The 25,948-nt window shown below is 32.5% G+C and overlaps 1 protein-coding gene across 1 annotated transcript in view; it reads left to right on the plus strand.

Annotated features, from left to right (window-relative positions):
• Positions 1 to 17,521: 17,521 nt before the first annotated feature.
• Positions 17,522 to 25,948, plus strand: part of LOC123669290 (lachesin-like) — a 64,853-nt gene continuing 56,426 nt past the window's right edge. Inside the window, exon 1 of the mRNA XM_045602903.1 lies at positions 17,522 to 17,603. Within this exon, the coding sequence (XP_045458859.1) occupies positions 17,522 to 17,603 (82 nt within the window). The remainder of the gene's footprint in view (positions 17,604 to 25,948) is intronic.

Raw genomic sequence — 25,948 nt, forward strand, 5'->3', positions numbered from 1 at the left:
AGATTATCTATAATATAAAAATGAGTCGCTGAATGTGTTGCTAAGCGCAAAACTCGAGAACGGTTGGACCGATTTCGCTAATTCTTTTTTTAAAATATTCCTTGAAGTACGAGGATGGTTCTTACGGAGAGAAAAATTCTAAAAAAAAAATTAATAAAATTAAAGAATCGACTGTTAGGCGATACGAAGTTCGCCGGGTCAGCTAGTTAATAATAATTGTTTTTGTAAAAATGATGACACTAGATGCGTTTCGTGGTTTTTTACACGCCGCACTTGATTTGCCTGAGCCGCACGAGTTTTAGTTTGATATTGTGTATGTGTGTGTCTATAAACACATACTATAAATAAAATTTTATTGTCTGTCTATGATTTCCAAGTACCTGTGTTTGAGTTAGTTATTTACATGATACTAACAAACGATTTTGATTTTTTTTTTCTGTCTGTCTTTCTGTTTGTCCGCGCTAATCTACGGAACGGCTGAACCGATTTCAATGGGACTTTCACTAGGCAATAGCTCGAGGAGCAACATGACTTTTATCGCGGAATTTCCTGGAAAACCTTGTTTAACACGTTCGAGTACCTCCCGCTCAGACAGATATGAAATAACCAAAACACTTTTCTAAATTGATATCATAAAACTGTTTTTTTTATTTCTTTTTTTTAAGCGCGCTAATCTCAGAAACTAGTAGTTCAAATTGAAAAATTCTATTTGTATTGGATAGCCCTTTTACCGAGAAAGGCTATAAGCTATTTTTCCTTAAATTAATGCGGTTAAAACCGCGGGATGTAGCTAGTTTTATTATATTATTGGTACGACTAACGCTTCTATGTCAAATAAGGCTTTATTTATTTGTATGACCTGTAATCTAACTTTGAAATAATTCAGAGCGATTGACAAAATAATAAGAAGATAATAACATTTATATTTAAAATAAAAGTTATATACTCATTTTGTGTGAATTGTTAGTTTTTAGTAATTTACTGTTACACCAGTCAGTCAGTTCAACCTATTGCAGTCCACTGCTGGACATAGGCCTTCCCAAGTTCGCGCCAGACATCCCAGTTTTCCGCAATCCTCATCCAGCCTACACCGGCAATCTTACGTAGATCGTCGGTCCAGCGGGCAGGTGGTTGTCCCACACTGCGTTTGCCAAGACACGGTCTCATTGTTACACCATATTTTTTTATGTTTCCATAAAGGCATATTAGCTAAAAACTACTAGATAGTTTACCATAGTTTGTCTTGTTCATGATTACATCATTTTTGTAGCGTAAAGTGAAAAAATAATAAATAAGTATATGCTGCATATAGTATTAAAATTACATATATAAATGGTTGGATCAAAATCGTCAAAACAAAAGAAAAACACAAGAATGTTAGGTATTAATCTTTTTAAGATGTTCGGTTTCTCACGTGAGGGTTAAGGTCCGAGTAGCTACGACCTTTCCGCTGAGGGAATACTTCGTGAAAAAAAGAATCGTATTTTGAAACTGTTTAATATTCGTTATACCATTAAAATAAAATAGGATTGTATATTATACTAGCTGTGCCCGCGACTTCGTCTGCGTGGAATCAAACAAAAAAGTTATTGTTCAGTCTGTCTGCAAAAAATATAAAATAAATAAATTTCTAAAATAAAAGTAGCCTAAGTTACTCCTTACTACATCAGCTATCTGCCAGTGAAAGTCCCATCAAAATCGCTCCAGTTTCTTAAGAGATTAGCCGGAACAAACAAACAGGCAGACAGACACACTGACAGACAAAGAAAAATTGTAAAAAATTATATTTTGGTAAATGTACCGCGTATACATCCATATGCATTTAGTAAAAAGCGGTTATTTTAATATTACAAACAGATACTCAAATTTTATTTATTTGTATAAATTTGTACGTTTTTAATTAAAACGGAGATAAAATAAACATTCAGTTAAAGAAAAAGTATGTAACATTTTTTAATTTATTATTTAATTTTTATTATCTGATCATATTTTTCATAGAAATCATTGTGTGCTAAATATTACTTTATTTAAACATTTTATTATGCGTAAAGAGATGTAAAAAGATGTATAACATTCGGCAAATACATGCTAACATTTCTTCATACATCCGAAATTATCACTTAAGGAAATCATTAAATCAAAATTAAATAGTAAAAATATATTATATAGTATAAGGATATAATTGTCTTACTTAACATCTGGAGCAGCCCTACTAGGGATGTCTTACAGAACATCACAGCTAAATAACACAACTCTCAGGAAATATCCTGTTTAAAATCAGCTCCTCTGGGGAAGTATCTCAACCTTAGAGATCAGCTAAATTATACCTACTGCTATCAAGTAGTGTTGTGTTCGTCTGATGAGTAAGGTTCCCAGAGCTCTTGGGAAGGGTCCGATGGTTCTGGTAGTGCAAGCGTCTATAGATACAGAAACCGCATACCATCATGTTTTTGCCGACCTATGCGTGTAAAACAATGTATTTACAAATAATAATGAACATAACATCTTTTGATTCTTCTGAGTAAATGATATATAATCATAATAATATACTTATAAATAACATCAACTACGTTCCAATGACATCGACATTTTAGATTACAGTCAAATACAAGAATACTACTCTCAAGTGAAGTGATGCAGGCTTCCAATGACTACGGTAACCGGTTACTATCAGGTGGGCTATATGCTTGTTTTCCTTCCTAATATATCTACGTCAAATATCCTTTACGAGTGTCATACGATTATATTTAGACCCATCGTCGCAAGGATATATTTCCATTGATAACTTATTGATATCGACATTCTGACGTTTTTGACACATAGCCCAAAATACACAAGTAAATTAACAAATCATCGAAATACTACGCTTAGTCCTTGATAGGGTCGATGTAGTGTCAAATATAAAATAACGCATTACTTTTAGTGTATAATCTGCAGTACTTAAAAAAATTCTTCCAAAAGAATTTGTACAATTTGCTATTACTTGATTTGATTATTACTTACAATATAAAAAACATTAGACGATCAGCTACATTTATTTTAATTATTTATATTGTAATGCCTTTGAATACTTGGAGGCGAGATTTATTATTTAATTTCCTAAAATGTTACCTTTTATTTCTGTCAAAATACTTTTATTTTACCCAGACACGGTTCCAAATGAACTTATGAGAGAAATATTTGATGAATTAGGTCCAAAATACACAATGGTCTTCACTGAAATAGCATCCCAGGCCAATAAAAAAGAAACTCATATTGCACTTCTTACGCAAAAAATGCTTAAAAAGTTATGTCAAAAATGGCTTAGTAAAAATTACATTCCCATGTCTATCATATTATCATTATTTTGATGAAAATCGAGCGGCAGAATAGGCAGTGTTTTAAGAAAAAAAAAATCAATTGATTATATACAGACCTCCTGGCAGTGTGGTTACGGCAGTGCAGAATATAGCCACTCCCTCTCTTCTCGTGAGTGTTCAGTGTGTCTCATAAGAGGCGACTAAAGGATACCACTGCTGGCGGCTGTGCTGACGGTTGCGGATTCAATCCCCGCACATGACAAACATTTGTATTGGCCATACAGGTGTTGCCGTGGTCTGGCTGTTTGTGCAGTTCTTGTGGGTCTCCCCACCGTCCCTCGGAAAGCACGTTAAGCCGTCGGTCCCGATTATTATCATGTACACCTGTAGCGATCGTTACTCATAGTAGAAGTAGGGAAGATATCTGCCAATCCGCATTGTAGCAGCGTGGTGGATTAAGCTCTGATCCTTCTCCTACATGGGGAAAGAGGCCTATGCCCAGTAGTGGGATACTACAGGCTAAAGCGTAAGGGATACGACAGTTCCACTATCACCTTGGAACTTAAAAAGCCAACCGATGGCGGGATTACCATCCAACTGCTGGCTTTGGAATCACAGGCCGAAAACGGGCAGCGTGGTGACTATGGGTAACACACATGAGTTCACGCATTTTTGGCGCGAACTTGTGGAGGCCTATGTCCAGCAGTGGACTGTATAGGCTGTAATTATAAAAGAATGTATCTGAGTGATAATCGTCGATCACAAGAAAAGTCAAGCAAGGAGACCTACTTTCACCTAAACTTTTTTGAGTAGTACTAAAGAAAATGTTTAGAAATTTGGAACAGGATCAACTAGGACTAAAGGTAAACTGATCACTATTAACTTGTCCAAGATTTGCTAATGGTTATATTGGAGAAGAATCCACGGGTACTCAAACTTATAATACAAATCATAGCGGACAACAGCCCAGAGATAAGTCTGGAAATTAACACAATTAAGACAGAAATGATGATAAACTAAGTATTGGCAGACATTATCATCAATGGACATCGTCTACTTTACCTCCTATGGTTCCATTATTTTGGTACCATATATTCAATTTTGATTTAAAACTTAAAATGCATTTGTGGATACCTAGAATAAAAAGAGCTGACCCTAGTGGGTAACCTTGCTGAACAAAAAAGTATTTTCACCAAAAAGTAGTTTAGATGGTGAACTGTAACATTCCAAACATAATGGTAAATTTCAGGAAGATGTTATGAGACTTCGTTAAGTAAGGTTGCTGTCTAAAGAACTACAAGAGTTTTTTACGTCAACTTTAAGCCTCATTACTTTTTAAAAATGTACGAGCCACACGAACGTGCTTCCAAAGCCTACTTTTACTGGCTGGAATTTTGTTTTTTGGGTGGAGACTATATTTCTACGTGCTAATTTAGACACCAGGCGGCGAAATATGTTTCAATAGCAATCGGCTGGAGTTTTTTTTTTTTTTGTTAAAAGCACATAGTCTCGCACCGTAAATATGAGACAAAAAAGATGAAGTTATCTTGCCAGACAACATGAAATTACAAAGATTGGTTATGTCATTCAAGAGAACCCTACCAGCGTCACCGGATGAGGCACTCACAAGATCTTTAAGGTATTCTGGTGTGATACCGTCTATGCCACAAGCAGATCCACTTGTGAACGACATAATTGCAGCATAGGTGCCTTCATCTTTAAACCGTAAAACATTATTGGGAATAGGTAGACTTGGAAGCATGACGCTGGATTCAGTAACGGATGCTTTTCGCGTAAGGCTTCTACTATTTTTTTATCAAAAGGTACGAGGGTATCTCTAGAGAAATGAAAGCGAGCTGCATTCTTAAGATCTCCATCCATTGCTTTATTTTCAATAATTTTATTAGAATCAGAATATAAAGATCGTGGGCAGTTTTTAGGAATAATGATCGGACTATCTAATAAGCTATTTTGTTTTAATTTGGTTGATAAAGAACCATTTTAACCGACTTCGAAAAAGGCGAAGGTTACTCAATTCGACCGTATAATATATATTTTTTATGTATGTCGGGGATAACTTCGTCGTTTATGAACCGATTTTGATATATATTTTTTTTTTGTTGGAATGGAGATATCTTTAGTATGGTACCATTATAAGGAAACAAGGATTTGATGATGGAATCCCAGAGAAATCGAGATGAATCTTCGAAAATCGAAATTGTTAAGGTTTTTTTTCATATACTTACGTTGTATTACTTGTCGATGTAATCGAAGTCGGTTTTTTTCGTTTGCTAACAAACATAGTTATTAGTTTTATCAACATTTAAAAATTTATATGAAAACTAGCGATCTGCCCCAGCTTCGCACGGTTGCAAAACTATCTATCAGTGTTCCTATACTATATTATGCATCTATTATACATATAAACCTTCTTCTGGAATCACTCTATTTACTAAAGGTAACCACATCAAAATCCGTTGCGTACTTTTAAAGATCTAAGCATACGGACAGTGGGAAGCGACTTTGTTTTATATTATATAATGATAAAAAAAGATTTTGCTAGGCCAAATCTGTGTCCGAAATACATTTTTAATCTCAGCTGGTAGAGATACCAAAAGACATCCTCGCTCCTCTAGGAACTCGTTTAACAAGCGGGATATTTTGGTGAGATTTCAAAATAAATTTTTCATATGGAACCGATTTATTATCACTGGTTACGGTTGATGAATTACCGGTTAAAATAGGTAGTGAATGCATTCAGGGATCGCTGTGGCATCGCATGGTGTAAATTTTTAAGTCTTTACGGCCTCTAAACCACCTTCCTTTAGTGCATTCGGGACAAGTGAAAAGTTCCGGTTGAGATACATGGGTTGTTTTAATACTATTTGATATAATATCGCACTAAACAATTTACACTTAAATAAACACACATAAAGTCACTATAAAGGCGTAGCTGCGGCGTCAGCAGCACGGAGACCCGCTGTAGGGGAAGCCGGCGCATCAAGCCGCTGTCATTGCATGGCAACGCTACGCTCAGGAATCTGAAAACCAAAAACCGTCAAAGCGGAATCTTGTAATTGATATATAATTCCGCTATTGTCGGAATATTTTTTTCAATTTGATGTCAATTTAATAAAGAAATATGATCAAAACAATAAAATATAAAAATAAAATTTATATAGAGAGAAAATTTTTGAAGTTGACACCAAATTGACAAATCATAATAAAAATTGCACAAAAATGAAGAAATGATGTTCAGAAGACATTTTGTTACATGACAAGGTTGCAAACAAGAATTGCTAACCCTATCCCCGACTCCCCCAATAGCTCTGGCCACCCCTTAGTCAGCATAGGAACACAACACTACTTAAAAGCATTAGGTATAATTTAGCTGATCTCTGAGGTTGATGTACTTCCCCAGACAAGATGCCTTAGATTTTGAGCAGGATATTACCTGCTATATCGCAACGACATTTTTAAACTAAAGAATGATAAAAAACACCACTAATATTCCACGGAGAAAAGAACTGACAATTATCAATTCGTGTATTTTTTGTTTTTGCACTCTAAAGTTTTATTCAAACGATTTTATCAATTTCTTTATCACAAGAAAGCAGCATTACCCAGAAAAAAACACGTAACTATATGAAACTGAAAGGGTCGCCAATATAAAATAATATAACTAAAGTAGTTCTATGAGTTTTATTTCCTTTCCTTAGCAGGAAAATAAGTCAGCAATGGGATGTAAAACGATTACATTATCATACTCTAACTAGATAATACTCGTAATTTTGTCTGCGTTGTTTACAATTATCAAATTATTTACAGTTTATAACACTACTCCTAAATAGATCAATTATTATCAAGACGAAACTTACAACAGATTTAAGTTAGACCGGCTGCAAAATTGGTTTTGTACCACATAATATGGATTCCATCGAAATCAACGTAGGGCAGACAAAACATTTTTTATTTTTTTCTTAAAGGGCCCGTATTTTTTTTTTTTTTTTTTTTTATAAATATCTTTTATATACTGACATCAGCCAGATACATTTTTATTATATGTATATAATAACGATATTGTTCTTCATCTTTTTTGAACTTTGAATGACATATTTTTTATTTTATAATGAAAATATAAATTATTCGCAGAAGCATTTTAAATTTATTTGCATAAAACATCTGTGTACATCATAGAGTCAATAGATTTTTTACTTATTCATTAACTTAAAAGCATCTTGAAAGCCCAACAAGAAGCTTCGTCAGTTTTATATAAAATGAGGATCAACATAATTTAATATTCCATTCATTTTCAGTATGAATATCTGTATAAAAAAATATAAAAGCTTTCTACAAAAGACATATGTCTTTCATTACTTCCTTAATCTAAACATCTTTACTCCAAATAATTTATGTAAAATTAAATTGCGGTTAAACAATAAAATGATTGTTCTTCATGTGTAATAAGATAATTATACAATAATTTAATAATATTAACCTAATCATTTTACCGTACTTTACGTTGTTTTAAAAACTTTATTCTTTGATTAAATTAATGTTCCACCTAACACTTCCAAACGGATCCTTCACCCTATATTGATAGTTTTTTTTTTAATCTAAGCAATGTAAATACATTATATCAATTAATAATTATTAAATAAAAAAAATGTAAATACAGTGGTATTTTATTTAATATAATTATATTAAATTGGAAACAAATATAACTCTACAGACAGAAAGACTAACAGATATAATTACGGTTCTATAAGAGTATTCATAGAGCATGGAAAACTAAAACCACACAAACAAATTAGGTAAACATAATAAGCATAAAGAAATCAATAAAACTTATCATTTTAATTAAAAAAAAATTGTAGACTATTTAAAAAAAATATCTTCTATTTTTTGTCATATTAAAGTAATAACATTGTAATACAATTTGAAATAATTTGTAATAGTTGTTTGTACCATTGTAATTCGATTTATATTCATTTTAATGTACTCATTAATTTAAATGAATGCCAATAGACCAAATAAATACAAAACTAAATAATAGTTTCATGATTTATATCAGCTTTATTAATTTAATGTAATATCAAACAAGTGAGTTATTCAGGTAGTTAGGATAAATCGATTTAATTTGTATCAAAATTCGACATCAGTCAATACGTAATAGTAACATAGAATAAAGGCGCGTTATTTATTAACATATAATCGTATACATAAGTATACAAGTTACACATAAGTTACAAATACTTTATTACTACTTTTTAGTTTCTACGTACGTGGATTTTGTATATATTATTACGTGATAAATTTAAAACGTAAACGTATTAAGTGATAAATTTATCTTTCAGAAAAAGAGTTTACCTTGAGATTGTACTTCAATTCTATAATGAAAAAGAAAGTTTATAATGAGCATTTTTTATAATCATGTTCACAAACTACGAATTACTTTTATTCACCGACTCCATAACTAAGTCTCAACTTATTATTTCCGCGACTAAATACTTTTTTTAAACAGTCAACTTATTTTTTTATGAAAACTATTAATTACGGGGACACATTATTAATGGCTAACGCGCGCTCGGCACAGGAACGGATGTAATAAAAATCAATTAAACCTCGCGCGATATAAATAGTTTTTATTTCCTTATCTTAATAGTGTGTGAAATACAGCTAAGTGGATTTGCAGTCACGAGTAACACTACATTTCCTTAACGGTGAGTAATTTAAAGACGGCAACCACTGATATCTGAAAGCACATCCATTACCGCAACAATAGGGTAGAGGTGTGCCATAAATTATAAGAAGCTACACTTATTCCTTAATTTATATATGATTGTGAATTAACCGTTTTCTTGGTAAGTTGTTGCTTTCAAAAAATTTTTTTTTCTTATTCTGATTTAAATTAATAATAGACTATTTATATTTATTTAAGGACATATCCATAAAAAACACAATTTTTTGTGTATGTTCATATGGCGTTCATATGCCGATGGCGGTCACAGTACTGGGTTGTGGCTATTGCGCTGGCGGTTGCGGGTTCCATTCCCGCACATGATAAACATTTGTATTGGCCATACAGGTGTTTGCCGTGATCTAGGTGTTTGTGCAGTCCTCGAAGAGCACGTTAAGCCATCGGTCCCGGTTGTTATCATGCACACCTGATAGCGATCGTTACTCATAATAGGGAATATATCCGCCAATCCGCATTGGAGCAGCGTGGTGGATTAAGCTCTGATCCTTCTCCTGTATGGAGAAAAAGGCCTATGCCCAGTAGTGGGATATTACAGGCTGAAGCGAATAAATAAGGACATAATATCTATAAAGTATGTTTATGGAAATGAATGGAATGATTGTACAAAAAGCATGGTAACAAAACAATGACAGGTCTGACATAGTATTTTTTCATTAAAATGAAACAACTTTTTCGGATTTTATAGCGGTTTATTAAGTTTTTTAAATTTCCGACGCTTCAGATACTTTACAGCAACCATGGTCACGGGAGGAGTTTTTTCATTTTAATGAGTCAAATTCGCGCAAAGATTAGAAAACAACAGTATTTTTTTTTCATTGTAAAATAAATAATGTTTAGATACAGATATAGTAAAAATAAAATAAAATTAATATTTAGCGTGATGATAGATGTGATGCTAATAATGATAGTGGGTAATCGAATCGAGCGAAATCATTCGTATATATTTGACTTGGTATTTGTATTGGAAAGGAGTCAATTTATTATAAACTCGCTCCGCCCCACGGTTTATCCTGGATTAATTTGAGGGAAATATACTAAAATATTATTTAGACTATAGCCTTTCTTGGTAAATGGACTATCCAAAAAAAGGACTTTTTAATTCGAACACGTTGCCGACGTTACGACGCCGCGTTGGCGCAACGGTTACAGCCATGGATTGTATCTGTTGCGCTGGCGGTTGCGGGTTCGATCCCCGCACATGACAAACATTTGTATTGGCCATACAGGTGTTTGCCGCGGTCTGGGTGTTTGTGCAGTCCTAGTCGGTCTCCCCACCGTGCCTCGGAGAGCACGTTAAGCCGTCGGTCCTGGTTGTTATCATGTACACCTGATAGCGATCGTTACTCATAGTAGGGAATATATCCGCTAACCCGCATTGGAGCAGCTTGGTGGATTAAGCTCTGATCTTTCTCCTACGTGGGGAAAGAGGCCTATGCCCAGTAGTGAGATATTACAGGCTGAGGCGTAATTGGAACAATTAGTTCCTGACATTAATGCATTCAAACAAAGAAACTTTTTAGCTTTATTTATTTATTTTATTGTGTACATACAGTGCAATTTATACTACATTTAAAATTAAATAAGGAAAATACCAACCTTATACTTTAAATAAAGTGCAAAGATGGCCTTATCACTAATAGTAACCTCTCACAGTTTTGAGTAATAGTTAACAACAGATTGTGTTTCACTAGAAAGTTTCAAAAGACAATCGAAACGAAAAGTGAAAAAACCAAATAATTAATATTTTTCTTCCAAATTAACTTTCGTCGTAACTCGAAGCGAAGTCTAGCAATGTCTATTTTCATCGTAATCTTCTCAAATTAGATAACCTGCTCTAAATGTATTCCCTGTAAGAGGTTAATATTTTTCTTGGAATAGTGCCAATTTCAGCACACTCATACAAAGTGAAGTTAAATACAATTAACTTTCATAACACTCTTTACAATTACCTTGGGATGTAGAAGTTATACAAATTTGTTCTTAGTTCTTTTACGTTGGTTATTTTTAATTATTTCGCTGCCTTCCCATCGGTCGTGTCATACGAGCTGAAATATAAAAGTTAATCATACGGGACGACTTAAAAAAAAACAAATGACACCTACAAATTAAACATTGTGCTTTTGTGCAACCTTTGTAATACAAGCATATTTATGCGGTTTCACTCACTTAAAATTAATACCATATTTTTTAATCGACTTCCAAAAAAGGAGGAGGTTCTCAATTCGACTGTATTTTTTTTTATGTATGTTACATCAGAACTTTTGACCGGGTAGACCGATTTCGACAAATTTTGTTTTAATCGAAAGGTGGTGTGTGCTAATTGGTCCCATTTAAATTTATTTGAGATCTAAAAACCACTTTTCGAGTTATATCTAATAATGCGTTTTTACTTGACGCTTTTTTCGTCGACCTACGTTGTATTATACCGCATAACTTTCTACTGGATGTACCGATTTTGATAATTCTTTTTTTGTTGGAAAGAAGATATCCCTAGTTTAGTACCGTGATAAGGAAACCAGGATCTGATGATGGGATCCTAGAGAAATCGAGGGAACTTCTTGAAAATCCGCAATAACTTTTTACTGGGTGTACCGATTTTAATAATTTTTAATTTACTCGAAAGCTGGTTTATTGAGATCTGATAACTACTTTTTGAGTAATCTTTGATAACGCGTAGTTACTTGACTATTTTTTCGTCGATCTACGTTGTATTACTCGTCGATGTAATTGAAGTCGGTTTTTTTTTTTTCGTTTGCGAGAAAACACAATTATATTTATTACCAAAACATTTGTACGCAGTTAGGTATCTTTTAAAAGTCACATTTTGATTAGTAATTTGTTTTAATTATAGTGCAATTTTTATATAAATCTTCATCGTACTACACGTAAAGACTTTTACAACTACGGTTACCTCGTTAAAAAAGTTTATTGTTGTCCGCCTTTAGTTTTTATGTGAAAGTGGCCACTTTAGTGGCCAGTTGTAGGTAAAAATTTAATCGTTTACGTAGAAACTCACAGTAATTACAGGACATTTTTGTTTACTAGTCGCTTAATATCTTAAAAATTATTTCTTGCATGCTAAAACGATAGAAATGCTAAGTGCATTTATTTTATTTTAACTGTCATTTTTCAATATAAAGTTGTATTGTCCCAATGGTAAGCGAGGAGGATTGCAAACTTGCTGTCAACATTAAGCCACAGGAACACACTACAGGAATTCTAACTACTGTACTCACAACAGGGAAATCACACAATTTGATAATAGTATCAATTATTTAACTGTGATCTATAATGTATAGGTACTGTCTCAGTCTGGCTTCTCCAAATTTCGAGCAAGACATTTTCTCCTGTGCCTTACCTCAATACACATTCCAACTTTTAAAATATATAGAGAATAGTACGCTGGCTAAGCAGTTGAATCATGACACAGTAGCGAACATAGAATTTCTTTGTGACTCCAAAAATTCATGTTAATTTATGGTCTCTACCTTTGACAAAGTATCCAATTAAAACTAAAAATTCCAAAATTTAGTCTGTTGTTATAATTACATTCATATAATATCATGGTGATTTAAAAAATACTCATTTGATTCACACTGGGACATCTGAATAGGATAATATAGGAATATTACTCGTCAAAAGGGAAATGGCAGATAGACCTAAAATAAAATCGCAGCGTCAGTCAACGTCCGGCGAAAATCAATAGCCAGCCAATATGTGCCTATCATTTTGACATCTAGAATTTCGTACATGGCTTATATCAACGGAGCTGTAAAGCTATTCACGGATTCGTGCACGTTGCGTGACGGGCCACTTTTTGTCCGACACGTTACACCATTCATTAGTCCACGCTACCCGTCAAATTAATTAAGGGATGCCTACGGCAAGCATCAAATGCATTCATAACTAAGTATAATAAAAAGTTATGTTTCAATTTTCTTATAAATTTAAGATAACAATTATCAATGCGTATATCAGGTCACTAAATGCAATTTCAATGGAGGAATAACACTATACTAATTAAAAATAAAATAGCTTGTTTAAATTATATTTTACTAAAATTATTATCAATAATAATTTAAAGATCCTCCTCCTTTTTATTTTCATAGAACCTTTGAGCAGATTTTTATCTCTAATCCTAAAACCCAATGAACAAACATCGACAATGAATTTAAGAATCATGATAAAGAAACAATTAAATAAAACTTCCTGAAAATTTCTAATTACATGCAAGTAAATCACAAATCCAAAAAAAATCTATTAAAATTAACATTTCCATTTTATACCTATTTCCAATTTTAATGTGTTAAGATAGAAAAGTCAATAAATAAAACAAAAGAAAAGTAATTCAAAAGTAAAAAAACTTTATAAAAAACAAAATTTTATTTAAATGCACTAATAGTATTAAAATACACTTGTTCTTTAAAACTTTTTCTATCTTATTTTTATAGCATCGTGACACAATTTATATGATATAAAACCTTCTCGCGAGATTTAATTACTCGTAAGTAAAAGTAAGTCATACTTTGAACATTTTAAAAATTAATATTAATCAGATCGACGTATTTAATTTTCTTGTTTATCTACTGTTTATTATATTTATTTTTTAGGTTTACCCGTGAAAATCTAAAATGCCAATGCCAAGGAGCCAATGATGAAAATCAAAAAAAGTTAATCAAAAACTCATAGTTGCAGACGTAAAAACTATCATAGTTTTTATACACTGTGGAAACATTTTTAGTTGTTATTATTTGTTCAGCTATTCATTTAAGGCTATGGAGCTTGGGCTCGTCCTGTAGGATGTACGTTGCTCGAATATTCATATGAAAGTACCTGGAAACCCACAAAGCTAACGTAGACCGATTTTTAGAAATTATCGATTTTGTATGGGTACATATGTAATCCACATAATTATGTAATCCACGCGACTACTGCAGGTTTAAAAGAACTGAAACAGGAAAATCCTACTTAAAATGTTTTACATGAAAAGAAATATCCTTCTCTGAAGCACGTGTATAAAACACAGCCATGCTTCTATGATCACAAGACTATAGCTTTCCTAGCCAGAAACCCATAGTTTTACGTAAAGATATTGTTGTAAAAAGATAACATTATATCACTTCTATTACGAACTTGGTAGAAATATCAATATTTATAATAATTTTAGCTAAAAGAAAATGCAAATTAATCAAATAACAAAATAAAATATATGGAAAAATCCAAAACTGCACGGCTCCACGCACTCCTTTAAAACTTATGTTTGCAGATTAGTGGCGATATTTAGTAGCTTGATTAGGAACTAATCATCGATCATACAACGATTATAAGGTCAACCAGTTGATTTATTTCTTGTAGAAAATCACAGATGGCTCTTATTTATTCACATTACAATATTTTTTTTATGGTAGTAAGTAACAATATTTTTGCAAAATTTTTTGCTTTCATATTTAATAAGCTTCTTAGTATTAATTTTCTAACATAATAAAAACAGCTTCCAAAAATCCAATCTAAAATGTTCACGTCCAACATAATATTTATTTAATCGGTAAAATTTGCTATAAACTATAGTAATTTTTAGCTTGATGTGTATTCTGTGTAAACGTCTATATTTTATAGCATATTAATGAATTGTTACAAAAACATAAGAATTTTAAGAGAAAGCGCTTCCCGTATTTTTAATTTTGTGAGAGTAAAACACAACTTCCTTGGAGGCGTGCAATATGTTTTAATGAAAGTCAATATTTAGACGAACACGGGCTATTTTCCGGACGTGTACTAATCACTTTATTGCGCTAAAGCATCAGGGATTGCGGTCACATGCCCGGTCTGATTACACTGCTTTATAATTGCTCTTACAAATGAGTTGAAATTGCCAACGCCGATAATGTAATGTTTTCAGTTGATCGTTCATTAATTTGTGTATATTGTGTCAGTTTTAACATTTGCCCGATCAATGCGGTGAGCTTTGTGACTGATTTTGTATTGTTATTTAGAACATAACTTTTATATTATATTACTTATATACTTGATATATATATTCTAGTGTGTAATGCAGTCAATTAATGCAACTTTTAATGTAGCAATTCCTATTAATGTGAAGTCATTATTCACTCGTTTTAGTTAATTATTAACACATGTTTAAGTCTATAATAAAACTGGACGCTAGAGATGCGACAACTTTTTACCAGAAGAATTGGCCTTTTTGCTGTCTATAAAATTGTTGTCTTTAAAACTACGAAACTGTATATTCTTAAACTAAAAGTAACTTACAAGTGACTGAAACTGAGGTAAGATTTGAAATCTTAATCTTCTTTATGCGCCAACAAAAACAAGTCATGCAAAACAACCCTTAAAACTTTATTACTTTGAAACTATTCCTCGCAAATTGAAATAATTCACCCAGTCCGAGCGCATAACTTTGAAGTAACTTATGAACGAGCTTGATGAGGTTATGCACAAAACGATAATGTCGTGCGATGTACGCAGCACGGAAGGGAAACGCGTTATGGCACTCTCATTAATTATGACTTCCTATGGTTATAGTCTACGGCTAACAGGAATACACGTTGATTTAATATCTAATTGCTTAGGAGACGTCTTAAGATTTATCATTGTATATTATAACATTCTTGTATTTTGCCTATTTGTCTAAAATTAAAAAAAAAAAAACATGTTTTAATATGAAACACATTTCATGTGATGAGTGGTGAGTTTACGGTAACAAATTTATATAAATTTTAAATAATATATTTGAAGAGTGAAAAAAAATTGTAATGAATAAATATAATACATTAAGATCATACATAAAAAAGATTATTTTCATAATTTAATATATTACCTAGTTATATAATTCTATAAATCGTTAAATCTTCTTTAGACAAGATAATTTTTGGCCTACAATCTTGCAGTGCGTACCTGCGCTTCGTTCCGGACGCTATACATTCTCTTCAAAATTACATCTTATTTCCATTCCATTCAAGAAAACTTTTTACATAGTCCCCAGTCTTTATAGCTCGAGACTTTTGCTTTTACACGTAAATAATTTTTATTTAAAGGAACATATATATATAAAGATTATGATTAAAGAGATGTTTAGCTTTTTTAAAAACGTTTTTTATCAAATTTATGTCGGAAATTTATTAAATTTATTTTTAACTAGCCGTGCCCGCGACTTCGCCATTGTTGTTGTCTTCGTTATAAAAAAGTTATTGTTCAGTTAAAAGTAACCTTAGTTACTCCTTACTACATCAGCTATCTACCAGTGAAAGTCCCGTCAAAATTGGTCCAGCCATTTCAGAGATTATCCGGAATAAACAGACATACAGACAGACAAAAATTGTAAAAAATGTTATTTTGGTATATGTACCGAGTCTACATTCATATGCATTTAGTAAAAAGCAATTATTTTAATATTACAAATAGACACTCCAATTTTATTTATTTGTATAGATAATATTAATTTATAATCTTTATTAAATCTATTTTGCCGGGAAAATTGTGACAGGTAACTCGAATATACTTTAAGTCGTACGTTTGTAGTGATTTAAATTTTAAGTTAAAAAGTTTATACCGTCACTTGGTAAGTAAGTTTAGAACTTGCAGAATTTCGTAATATTTTTGAGATATCTCCCTAAATCTTTTGACACTTTATTGACTTAAGATTTTTTTACTAAGATAATATACAAACCTATTACCGTACTGTATTACTGTATAAGTATTATGCTTTAAATATATTAGATAATTTGATAAACGATATTAAGTGAATTTTAATAAAGAAATATTTTAACGAAAGATAATTTAATTTAATGTCGAAGACCGCAAGCGAATCTTTGATATCAAATTCCTTCAGAACAGACCGCACGTACTCGGCTCCCACGCCGCATTTACTCATATTTTAGATAACGTTCGACTGTTTTCTCGCAGTCAGTATATGAATAAAAATACATTACCATAACCATATCGTAGGAATATTTTAGAATTCATGATATTATTCTACACAGATCTAACGTATCGATTTTGTTCGAAGTACTCGTCCAAACAATATCATTTTAAATAAATACATTTGTACTCTTGAAGGACTAGTAATTTTAGTTAATATTTTAATGGATAATAAGTATAACCAAAGATAACATAGAAATAGTGTAGAACATTACATCACGACTCATAGCGGATAGTAGTCATAAAAATAAATATGGATAAAACTTGTAAGGGATGTTGGGTAAAACAGATTTGAGATTGATTATATGTCGAATATTTGAACTATTGTTGATAGATTGTTTATTTCTAAAAAAGTTGGGCGAAATTATTATTTATAAACCTTATACTTTCGTTTTACAGGATAACGTGAGCAATGGATTTATGTAGACGTTTTCGTTTATGCAGTAGAATGGAAAAATCAAGATGTTCAAAAATGAAGACCTGTGGTAGATGGCAGCGCAAGACCGTAGCCCGTTGAGAAAACATGGCTGTGGGCGCGCATGCGCGAGGCGGTGGTCCTCTCGCGCGCCTTCTTGTACTGGCTATTCTGCAAGTCAATTTTATAGGTAATGTATATCATATCTTCCTTTTATACTAAATATATATCTAAAATTCTATTAAAATGCTGCACTTAGTAATCATTTATATCTGGGGGCACGGTAGTGCCCCCGCCAAGACGAGACAAAAAATAAAAAAAAATAAAACGAAAAGCACTACCTATCTTTTCTCGAAGTGCTTCGTCGTTTTTTTGAACCCTCATAACTTGGGTTTGGATTATACCAGATAAACAAAATTCTGGGAATATGATGTCAATAGTGAACTTATTAAACGTATAAAGTTTCAATTGCATAGCTCTTATACTTTAGATTTTATTGATATCTAAAAAACCCCGATTTCGTCACTCACTGATGATCATCAAAATTCTTAGAGTACTTCCTAAAGTCCCAGAAAGCTGAAATTTGGTACATAAGCTAGTATTAGTACACAAACAACAAAAAAATTCTAAAACTTGGAACTTTTACCCCCCAACCCCTTAAACTAGGGGATGGAAGTTTGTATGAGACTTCCGCAAATTTTGATGCTAGAAGTCTGAAAATTGATATAGGGACTCCTTGTTACGCCTTGTTATAAATAATAATAATAATAAAATACATTAAAAAATTGAAATCGGTTATTAGTTTATGTCGAAAATTTACATTTTGTAATTTTGGTTTTTAAGTTTTGGCGGAGATCACCGTTTGCATATCAGTTAGACATAAAATCAAAAACAGCGTGCTTGAACCGAATATGGTGAAAATTGGATGATATTTATGGTATAAAATGTGTCGGAGGTAAAATGCATCTATAATATTGTCATAAGCAACTTACAAAAAGAAGTGAAATCCCACCAAAAACATTTTCATGTAAAATGTTGCCAAGACGAGATCATATGGCTCGCACTGTCAAAAAGTTATCAGATCTTATGTAGAGCCAAGCTTCTAACTCTACACGCCCTAACTCTACAAGCCCTAACTTCACAAACCCTACACCTTAGTCAAAACATGTGGCTTGGCCGTTACCAACTGACCAGCCATGCTGTCCCGCGACGGGGCCAAAATGAAGAGGCAGGGGGCAGTATCGCCAGCAGCAGTAGTCCACCTCACCAGCAGTTGTCATCTACAACATCGGCCGGTAGTAACGAAACGGCCAAGCCACATGTTTTGACTAAGGTGTAGGGTTTGTGAAGTTAGGGCTTGTAGAGTTAGGGCGTGTAGAGTTAGGGCGTGTAGAGTTAGAAGCTTGGCTCTACATAAGATCTGATAACTTTTTGACAGTGCGAGCCATATGATCTCGTCTTGGCAACATTTTACATGAAAATGTTTTTGGTGGGATACATATATACTACTGAACCACAGCGCCGGTAGGACCGTTTAGGAGTAGTTTTAGGAGATATATCTATTAATGATAAGTTATCGTTTGATTGATTATGGCTGTAACATTCCACTGCGACCTATACTATGAGTAATGATCACAATCAAGTGTATGTGATAACAACCGGGACTGACAGTTTAACATGCTCTCCAAGAAAAGATGGGAAGAACGAGGACAGACACCCAGATGGAAAATAAATATTTGTACAAATACAAATGCCTTGAGCTAGAATCGAACTCGCAACCACCGATCTTTAGGCGCCTACACGTTCACGCACCTCTACACCACAGTGGTGTCAAAACTATCGTACAGTACATATATTAGATTTTAGATAAACATGATTACTTCTATTAAAAGACGGTCGAGTGTGCGTAAAGCAAAGGACAATGGTAGTGGTGAGTATTTACGCAGCAAACATGTGAGAAAGGAACATGTGAGGTAGTCCTATATGGACACTGCTAAAGCCGTCAAAATCTAGCCGCAAATTTCAATCTCGTGAATGAGACATTCGCAGTTAATGTCGAAATATCGAGCTCCGCAAAATGAAAATAAAAAATATAGTCAATATCCCGTTTATGAATAGTTTTAGTACATATATTATATCAAAATAATTTAAATTTTTTGTATTTGCTTATGAATTGACTGATTTCATTCGTTTTGGTATTCTACCAATGAACGTTCCAGTATTCGTATAAATTCATTCACCGTGGCCATCTATCTGTCCATCTGCCAAGACAAATGGCTGAATGCCAACTCCTAGTCAAATACAAATATTTTAAAGATTGGAGAAAATTCCTATTACTATCAATTTAGAAGTCTAAAATAGTTCAATCAAACTTCCTAAAAAAGAATAATATGACATTATGATACTCCACATTTGGATACACGTAACTAACACAGCTCTCAGCAGACAGTAGTCCTTAGGTACATGTATTTTTCTTAAATAGCAGTCCCACAACGGACACGCGAAAGATATTTGTTACAATCGTAAAAGCTCAAATCAAAAGGCACACGATAGTATAATATGTGTAAGAGTATTATGTGTATGTTGCTTTCTATAGTCGTTTTAAACTATTTTCTTGTCTCTTGTGTGTGATCAAATAAACGTTTATTCTTTCGTTCTTTCTTTCTTTCTTTCTAAAAAAATTAAAAAAAATTGTGAATTATTTTTAAAATTGGAATATAAAATCAAAAAAAAAGCATTACATACGAGTACAATTTATTCTTTCTATAAATAAGATTTTATTTATTGTACGAATGTAAACGCATTGACAGTAAACAATGCGAAAAAAAAATTATGTTAAAAAATTTATTAAAAATTTACATTTAAAGGTGGAAAAAGAAGCCTATACCCAGCAGTGAGATGCTAGAGATTGAATGCGATTTAAAGGTGTATTATAGCCAATTCTTGTAACACAACAATTTATTAAACTTATATTGTATACATAAATCAAATTTGCTACGTGTGAATTTAAGCTCTATATTTTATTAATCAATGCCCGTAGTTGACGACTGCTTTGGCTTAGTGGTTCAATTCCTGGGGGTCCTATGTGGATTTACCCACTGTTCTTTGGAGAGCACGTTAAGCTGTCAGTCCTGGTTATTATCATAGACACCTAATAGTGATCATTACATTTAGTATGGAATATACCCCCCAACCCCGACCCAATGGAGAAACATGGCGAATCAAGCTCCGACCCTTCTCCTACATGGATAAAGAGGCCACATATTACAGGCTGAATAAATAAATAAAAATAAATCATGCCCATAGTACTCTTAGTGCAATACCCATTCTATTTTTAAAATTTTATTGTTTTCCGCAACATTAAACAGATGTTTATCAAGCGTTAATAAATACTTTTACAAAAACGTGAACTGATTTATTTTTAAGGGGCGTGCTATATTTATGTAGATATTAAATGTAATACAGTTTTTACTTATAATATAGGTATATTATTACATATTTTTCGAGTCTTAATTTTTTTGTAAACTTACTACAAAGTAAGTACCTAAAACAGTACATGCACCTAACTCTTAAACTTCAATATTACATTCTTTGCTGGTTCTTATAAAACCTTTATCTAACATATAAAAATATAAACCAAATAAAATCAAATCTAAATAGCTTTATTCAAACAGGCCTAAAAGCACTTTCGAAACATCATTTCACAAATTATAATTTTTAAAATAAATAAATAAATTATAAATATAACATATACATACAGTCGTCACTTCCTATGTTAAGCAACTAAATTCTTATGTTACAGGTTACAGCCGACTGTTTAAAAATTATTATTATTTTTAAAAGTCGAGCTGCCACCGATTCTGAATGTAAATTCTGCAGATAAGAATCCCCGCAGTTACTCGTTAAGTTAGTTACTAGTTAAATACAGCATCACAGTCCACACATCTTTATCATCTACGTAATTTAAGAAGCTTAAAGTATAATAAATCACAAAGTTATATGAAATGTATATGTATTTAAAACTCCATAAAACACGCATGTTTGTTTAGATAGCGCTTTACTCACGTTAAATGTAAATGCAACAGCGAGATTGCCAAATAATACAGTGCCGTACATTTACGACATTTGTGTAGTCCGTCCAGAGTTTTGTAGTTTTCATCTAACAAAGTGCAAGCTTTCACAGCGTTTGCGTGAATTTCTACTTTATGACAATACACGGCCTGTTTGCGCGGTTATAAAAACATTTTCACAAAAGATTGTGCCATCGGTAGTTGTATGATATGAGCTGGAAAACCTTTAGCTGTCAAGTTAAATTAAAAATATTTAGTTTAATGTACGCGAAGTACTTATGTAACAAAAAATTATTACGAATATATGAACGCATTTTCTATTACTTTTTTTGTTACCCGACTACGGCAAAGACAAAAAAAACGTTTTAATTTTAGCAGTCTTTGTATGTATGTATTGTTCATCTGTCGATGGAGATCGAGAATTTTTTTGTTAATTAACAATACCTAACCAAACCTACTCGTTAAAAATTTGATTTTAATTTTTTTTCCAAAGGAAATTTATTCATTTAAGTATTTATGATATACCATAGATAATACAGTATATTTAATACTTTAATATACTAAAAACTCTTTAAAAAAGATTATTAGGACGTACTCGCCTTGGCGCGCGCAAGCCTTAGCGGCACGGAGACCTATTTTCAGCGTTAATTTAAAATTATTTTAAATAATAAAGATAGAACTCCGGGAGCTTCGATTTTTTTACTGAAAATTTCCTCATCTTTAAGAACCTCTTTTTAATTCCTTAAATGTTAATAGTTTCAGAGTTATTAACAAAAACGAAATTACATTTTTTGACTACTTAATTTGTTAATAACTTTTATGATTTTTTTCATTCGGTGGCTTTGTTATTGTTAAGAATATATCAATTAAATCACTATGGTCTTTAATATTATAATATTTATAAAAATGAATGTTTATCCGTATGTCCTTTATAGAATCGAAAACTATGCATTTGATCATGTCGTGATCTTTAGCAAAATGTTGTGCATGAGCCCACAAAGATTTCTGAGTTGGTACAACCAAAACAAATAAATAAATAAGTGTAGCAACGCGCGCAGGGTACAGCTTAGTATTATATAAAATACACGCATAGTATATTGTAGTTGGGATATCGCCGAAGCGAATGTTTAAACATGCAAAATTGTTACTAGTCCTTTGCTTTAAATTTGAAATACACAAGAACATTCATTATCTTGTATATTATAGATATACTTTCTTTTGTTATTTAATGTTTATATTACAAACGTCTTGTTGTTAATAAAAAATATTCGCATAGATATAATACAATGAGACCACGCAAATGTATATTTAGCCATTTTAAAACCATTCATTCTCCAATAAAAATATAAAAGCAGCAAAGTAACATGGATGAACCCTTTCAGAACTCAAAGCGCTGGCTGCTTGAAATTCTCATTGAAAAACGGTCCACGGTCAAAACATCAGATCGTTTAAAAACACACCACAGTCCTTACATTTTTTTTACTTCATTTGTGAAATATAAAGGATAATAATTTTTGTGTTATTATAGCCCTTGATTTTAATTTATTCTCGCATAGATTTTACAGTAAAAAAACGTCTGAAGAAAATAGCTATATAAAAACTTCTGCTTAGCTCAGCAGAACGCACTCCGCTACTGGCAGAATTAAATTAATTTCGTTGTAAAATTTTCACTTGCCACCTTATCTTGCGTCGTATTGTCGTTTTATTGTGCCTACCCCTGAAACCATTAGCGAAAATGTCACAGCGCTGGCATTGTAATCGCGCGCCCGCGGCTGGTCGCACAATGATGCGGCCATTCGACCCCTCCCGTGTACGCCCGCCCTTACCTTTACCCTATGATACAAATTTGACTGTCTATAATAAGAGCCGAGCATAATTTTTAATTCTCATATATCACCCTCACTCAATTTGACTTATGAGTCAGGCAGTCATAAACAAACGTATAAAGGAAAGTACTTTCATAAAATACGTACACATACTCGTACATTCTTACGAATTCGTTTATGTGACATCCGAGGAAATCCTCGCGTGCTCGTCTAGAAATCTCACGCAACTCGTGAAGATTCCGCTCACGTTGTAAGCAAGTGGCCGACAAAGGAAAAAGGGCTTGCATACCTTATTACCACCTTTTTACAAAATCCCTACTTACGTCTATGTGAAACACGACACACTCGGGTAATTTAAATAAATAACCAAGCAAGTATCTACGTGATACCACTGATGATACGTTCTGATACACTGTTCTGATTTCCTATGCAAATGTTGTGATTATGCGTTTCTGTCGAATTTTATTTTAATTGTAATCGGGACCGTAAATTAACATAAAATTATTTTTTCTTTATTAAAATCTATTAAAAAACTTTGCATATTTTTATTCGTCAGAATGTCACTGCGGCTTTAGTCGCAATTAATCAGAAAGTCAATGAGCCATTTTGTTTGGATATATCTGATGAACAATCCTTCCCTAGCGGATAGCGCGGGATATTGCGTTGGATTATACTTATTCTCGCTACTGAATATTTCGAAATTATTTCCATAAAACGATGCATTGTAAAAATAGGAAGTTCAATGTACTCATGAAACTGTTCAAAAGGAAACTGTAAGAAGGAAAATGTAGAAACAATGCCAGTATTTATTACTGTTATCTTATTTGCATGCAATTCAAAATATTGCTGCTCCCAGCCATGAGTCGTATTGCCTCCCGACTTGTTTATAGAATATTTACTCATAAACATGCAGATTGCGGGTGGGACGCGTTTTTATGTAAAAGAGGCAAAGGGGAGCTATTTTATTTATTGCCCTCTTGACATGGTGCGGCGTCAGAATGAGAGATTTCTATGAGTGCACTTCTCTGTTAAATCTCTTTGTTTTTTAATCAATAAATGTGAGTAATGCCGAAATGTATGTTGTGCTACTCAAAATATTCCGTTTCTGATTCATATTTTTAGAGATCGATTTCCTATACACGTAAAAGTTACTTTAAATAATTAATAAGTAATACATTCGTTACAGATAAGAATTCCCTTACATAGCTTCTTCTCATATTACGATTATCAATAATATGGTTGCATATTATTTATATATTAAGCGTAAGCAAATATATTATATAAAATATTTAAATGTTTTTTGTATGCAAAAGGAGTGTGTACTCGCATCCACATTTAATGGAAAACTCTTTAACAAATATAAATGTACACTATATTTATATGCTACTGTGTAAGCCGGTCAATACTAGGCTTAGCTTGTAAATTCTCAAATTTGCTAACTTTATTGTGTGAGTCCAAAATGGTATACTATTGTATTAATATTTGAATTTTGAAATAACGTGCTATAATTTTTGGTATTATTTCATAGTAACGGTGGTAAAATTCCTATATCAATAAAGTTTTTGGATCTTCCCTCATGTGTATAAGTTTCGAGATACAAGGAGAACATCCTTCACCTGTCTTTATAAAAAGCAGGTTCCCTTCATTTGGTTACAATTAGGCATAGAGGTTACTTATCTTGCTACGTTGAGCCGCTTAACAAAGCTAGTTACTAAAATTGAGCCTCAAGAGCTTACTATGTATAGTTGACTATGTATCTTAACACATTTGCCGTTTTTTTAGTTAAACTTTTGATATACCGGTGTAAAAACAAACTTTCTTTGATATAGAAATATTTATAAGAAAATCGTTTTATGATTTATGGAATATTCGCTTTAAAATTATTCTCGTCGAAGTTAAAATCTCACTAGTTTGATTATTGAGAATATTAAGTAAATAAAGTTACAGTCGCTTTCCAGTTCGTGATTCATTTAAAAAACAAAGGATATAAGGTTCCTGCTTCTGGAAATGTAACTGCTATGTTGTTATGAAATATTTGAAAACGTAAATGTTTTGATCTCAAATATTTGCTGAACTAAGATTTATGGACTTTATTATTTGCAGTTATTATAACTTTAAAATAAGTTCTCTAGAACGAGTTTTGTTCTATTAAAAGTTGGTCAAAAAAAATTGTGTATGTTCATATGTATTCATTGTACGTCAAAATATCGTTAAAAAATTGGCAGTTATAGGAACTGCCGTAGAGGTGAAAACTTAAAACTTTTGGTATGAATTTAAATATTTGTATATTTATTTAGTCCTCACTATTTTACTGCACAATAATTCTACAATTGAAAAATTCAAATAATAATCAAACACAAACACTATTTCAACAATGCACATATACATTGAACTTTCCACTAAATCCATTCAATTTCACTTATAAGATATACATGGTGATGCGAACACCCGAGATTTCACCCATACAGAAAGCGTCTAACGCGCACAGCACACGGCTGCTGCACGTGCGCCAGCCATGAGCATGTCGGTGACGCGAACCTATAAGGTTTTCCCTATCAAAAAAAAAAGTAAAATCGATGCATTAGAGATGTGGTGCTGGAGACATCCTAAAGATCCCGTGGACGGTATTTCGCACCAAC

Source organism: Melitaea cinxia, chromosome 1, assembly GCF_905220565.1.
Source record: "Melitaea cinxia chromosome 1, ilMelCinx1.1, whole genome shotgun sequence".
In the NCBI taxonomy this organism is placed as follows: Eukaryota; Metazoa; Arthropoda; class Insecta; order Lepidoptera; family Nymphalidae; genus Melitaea; species Melitaea cinxia.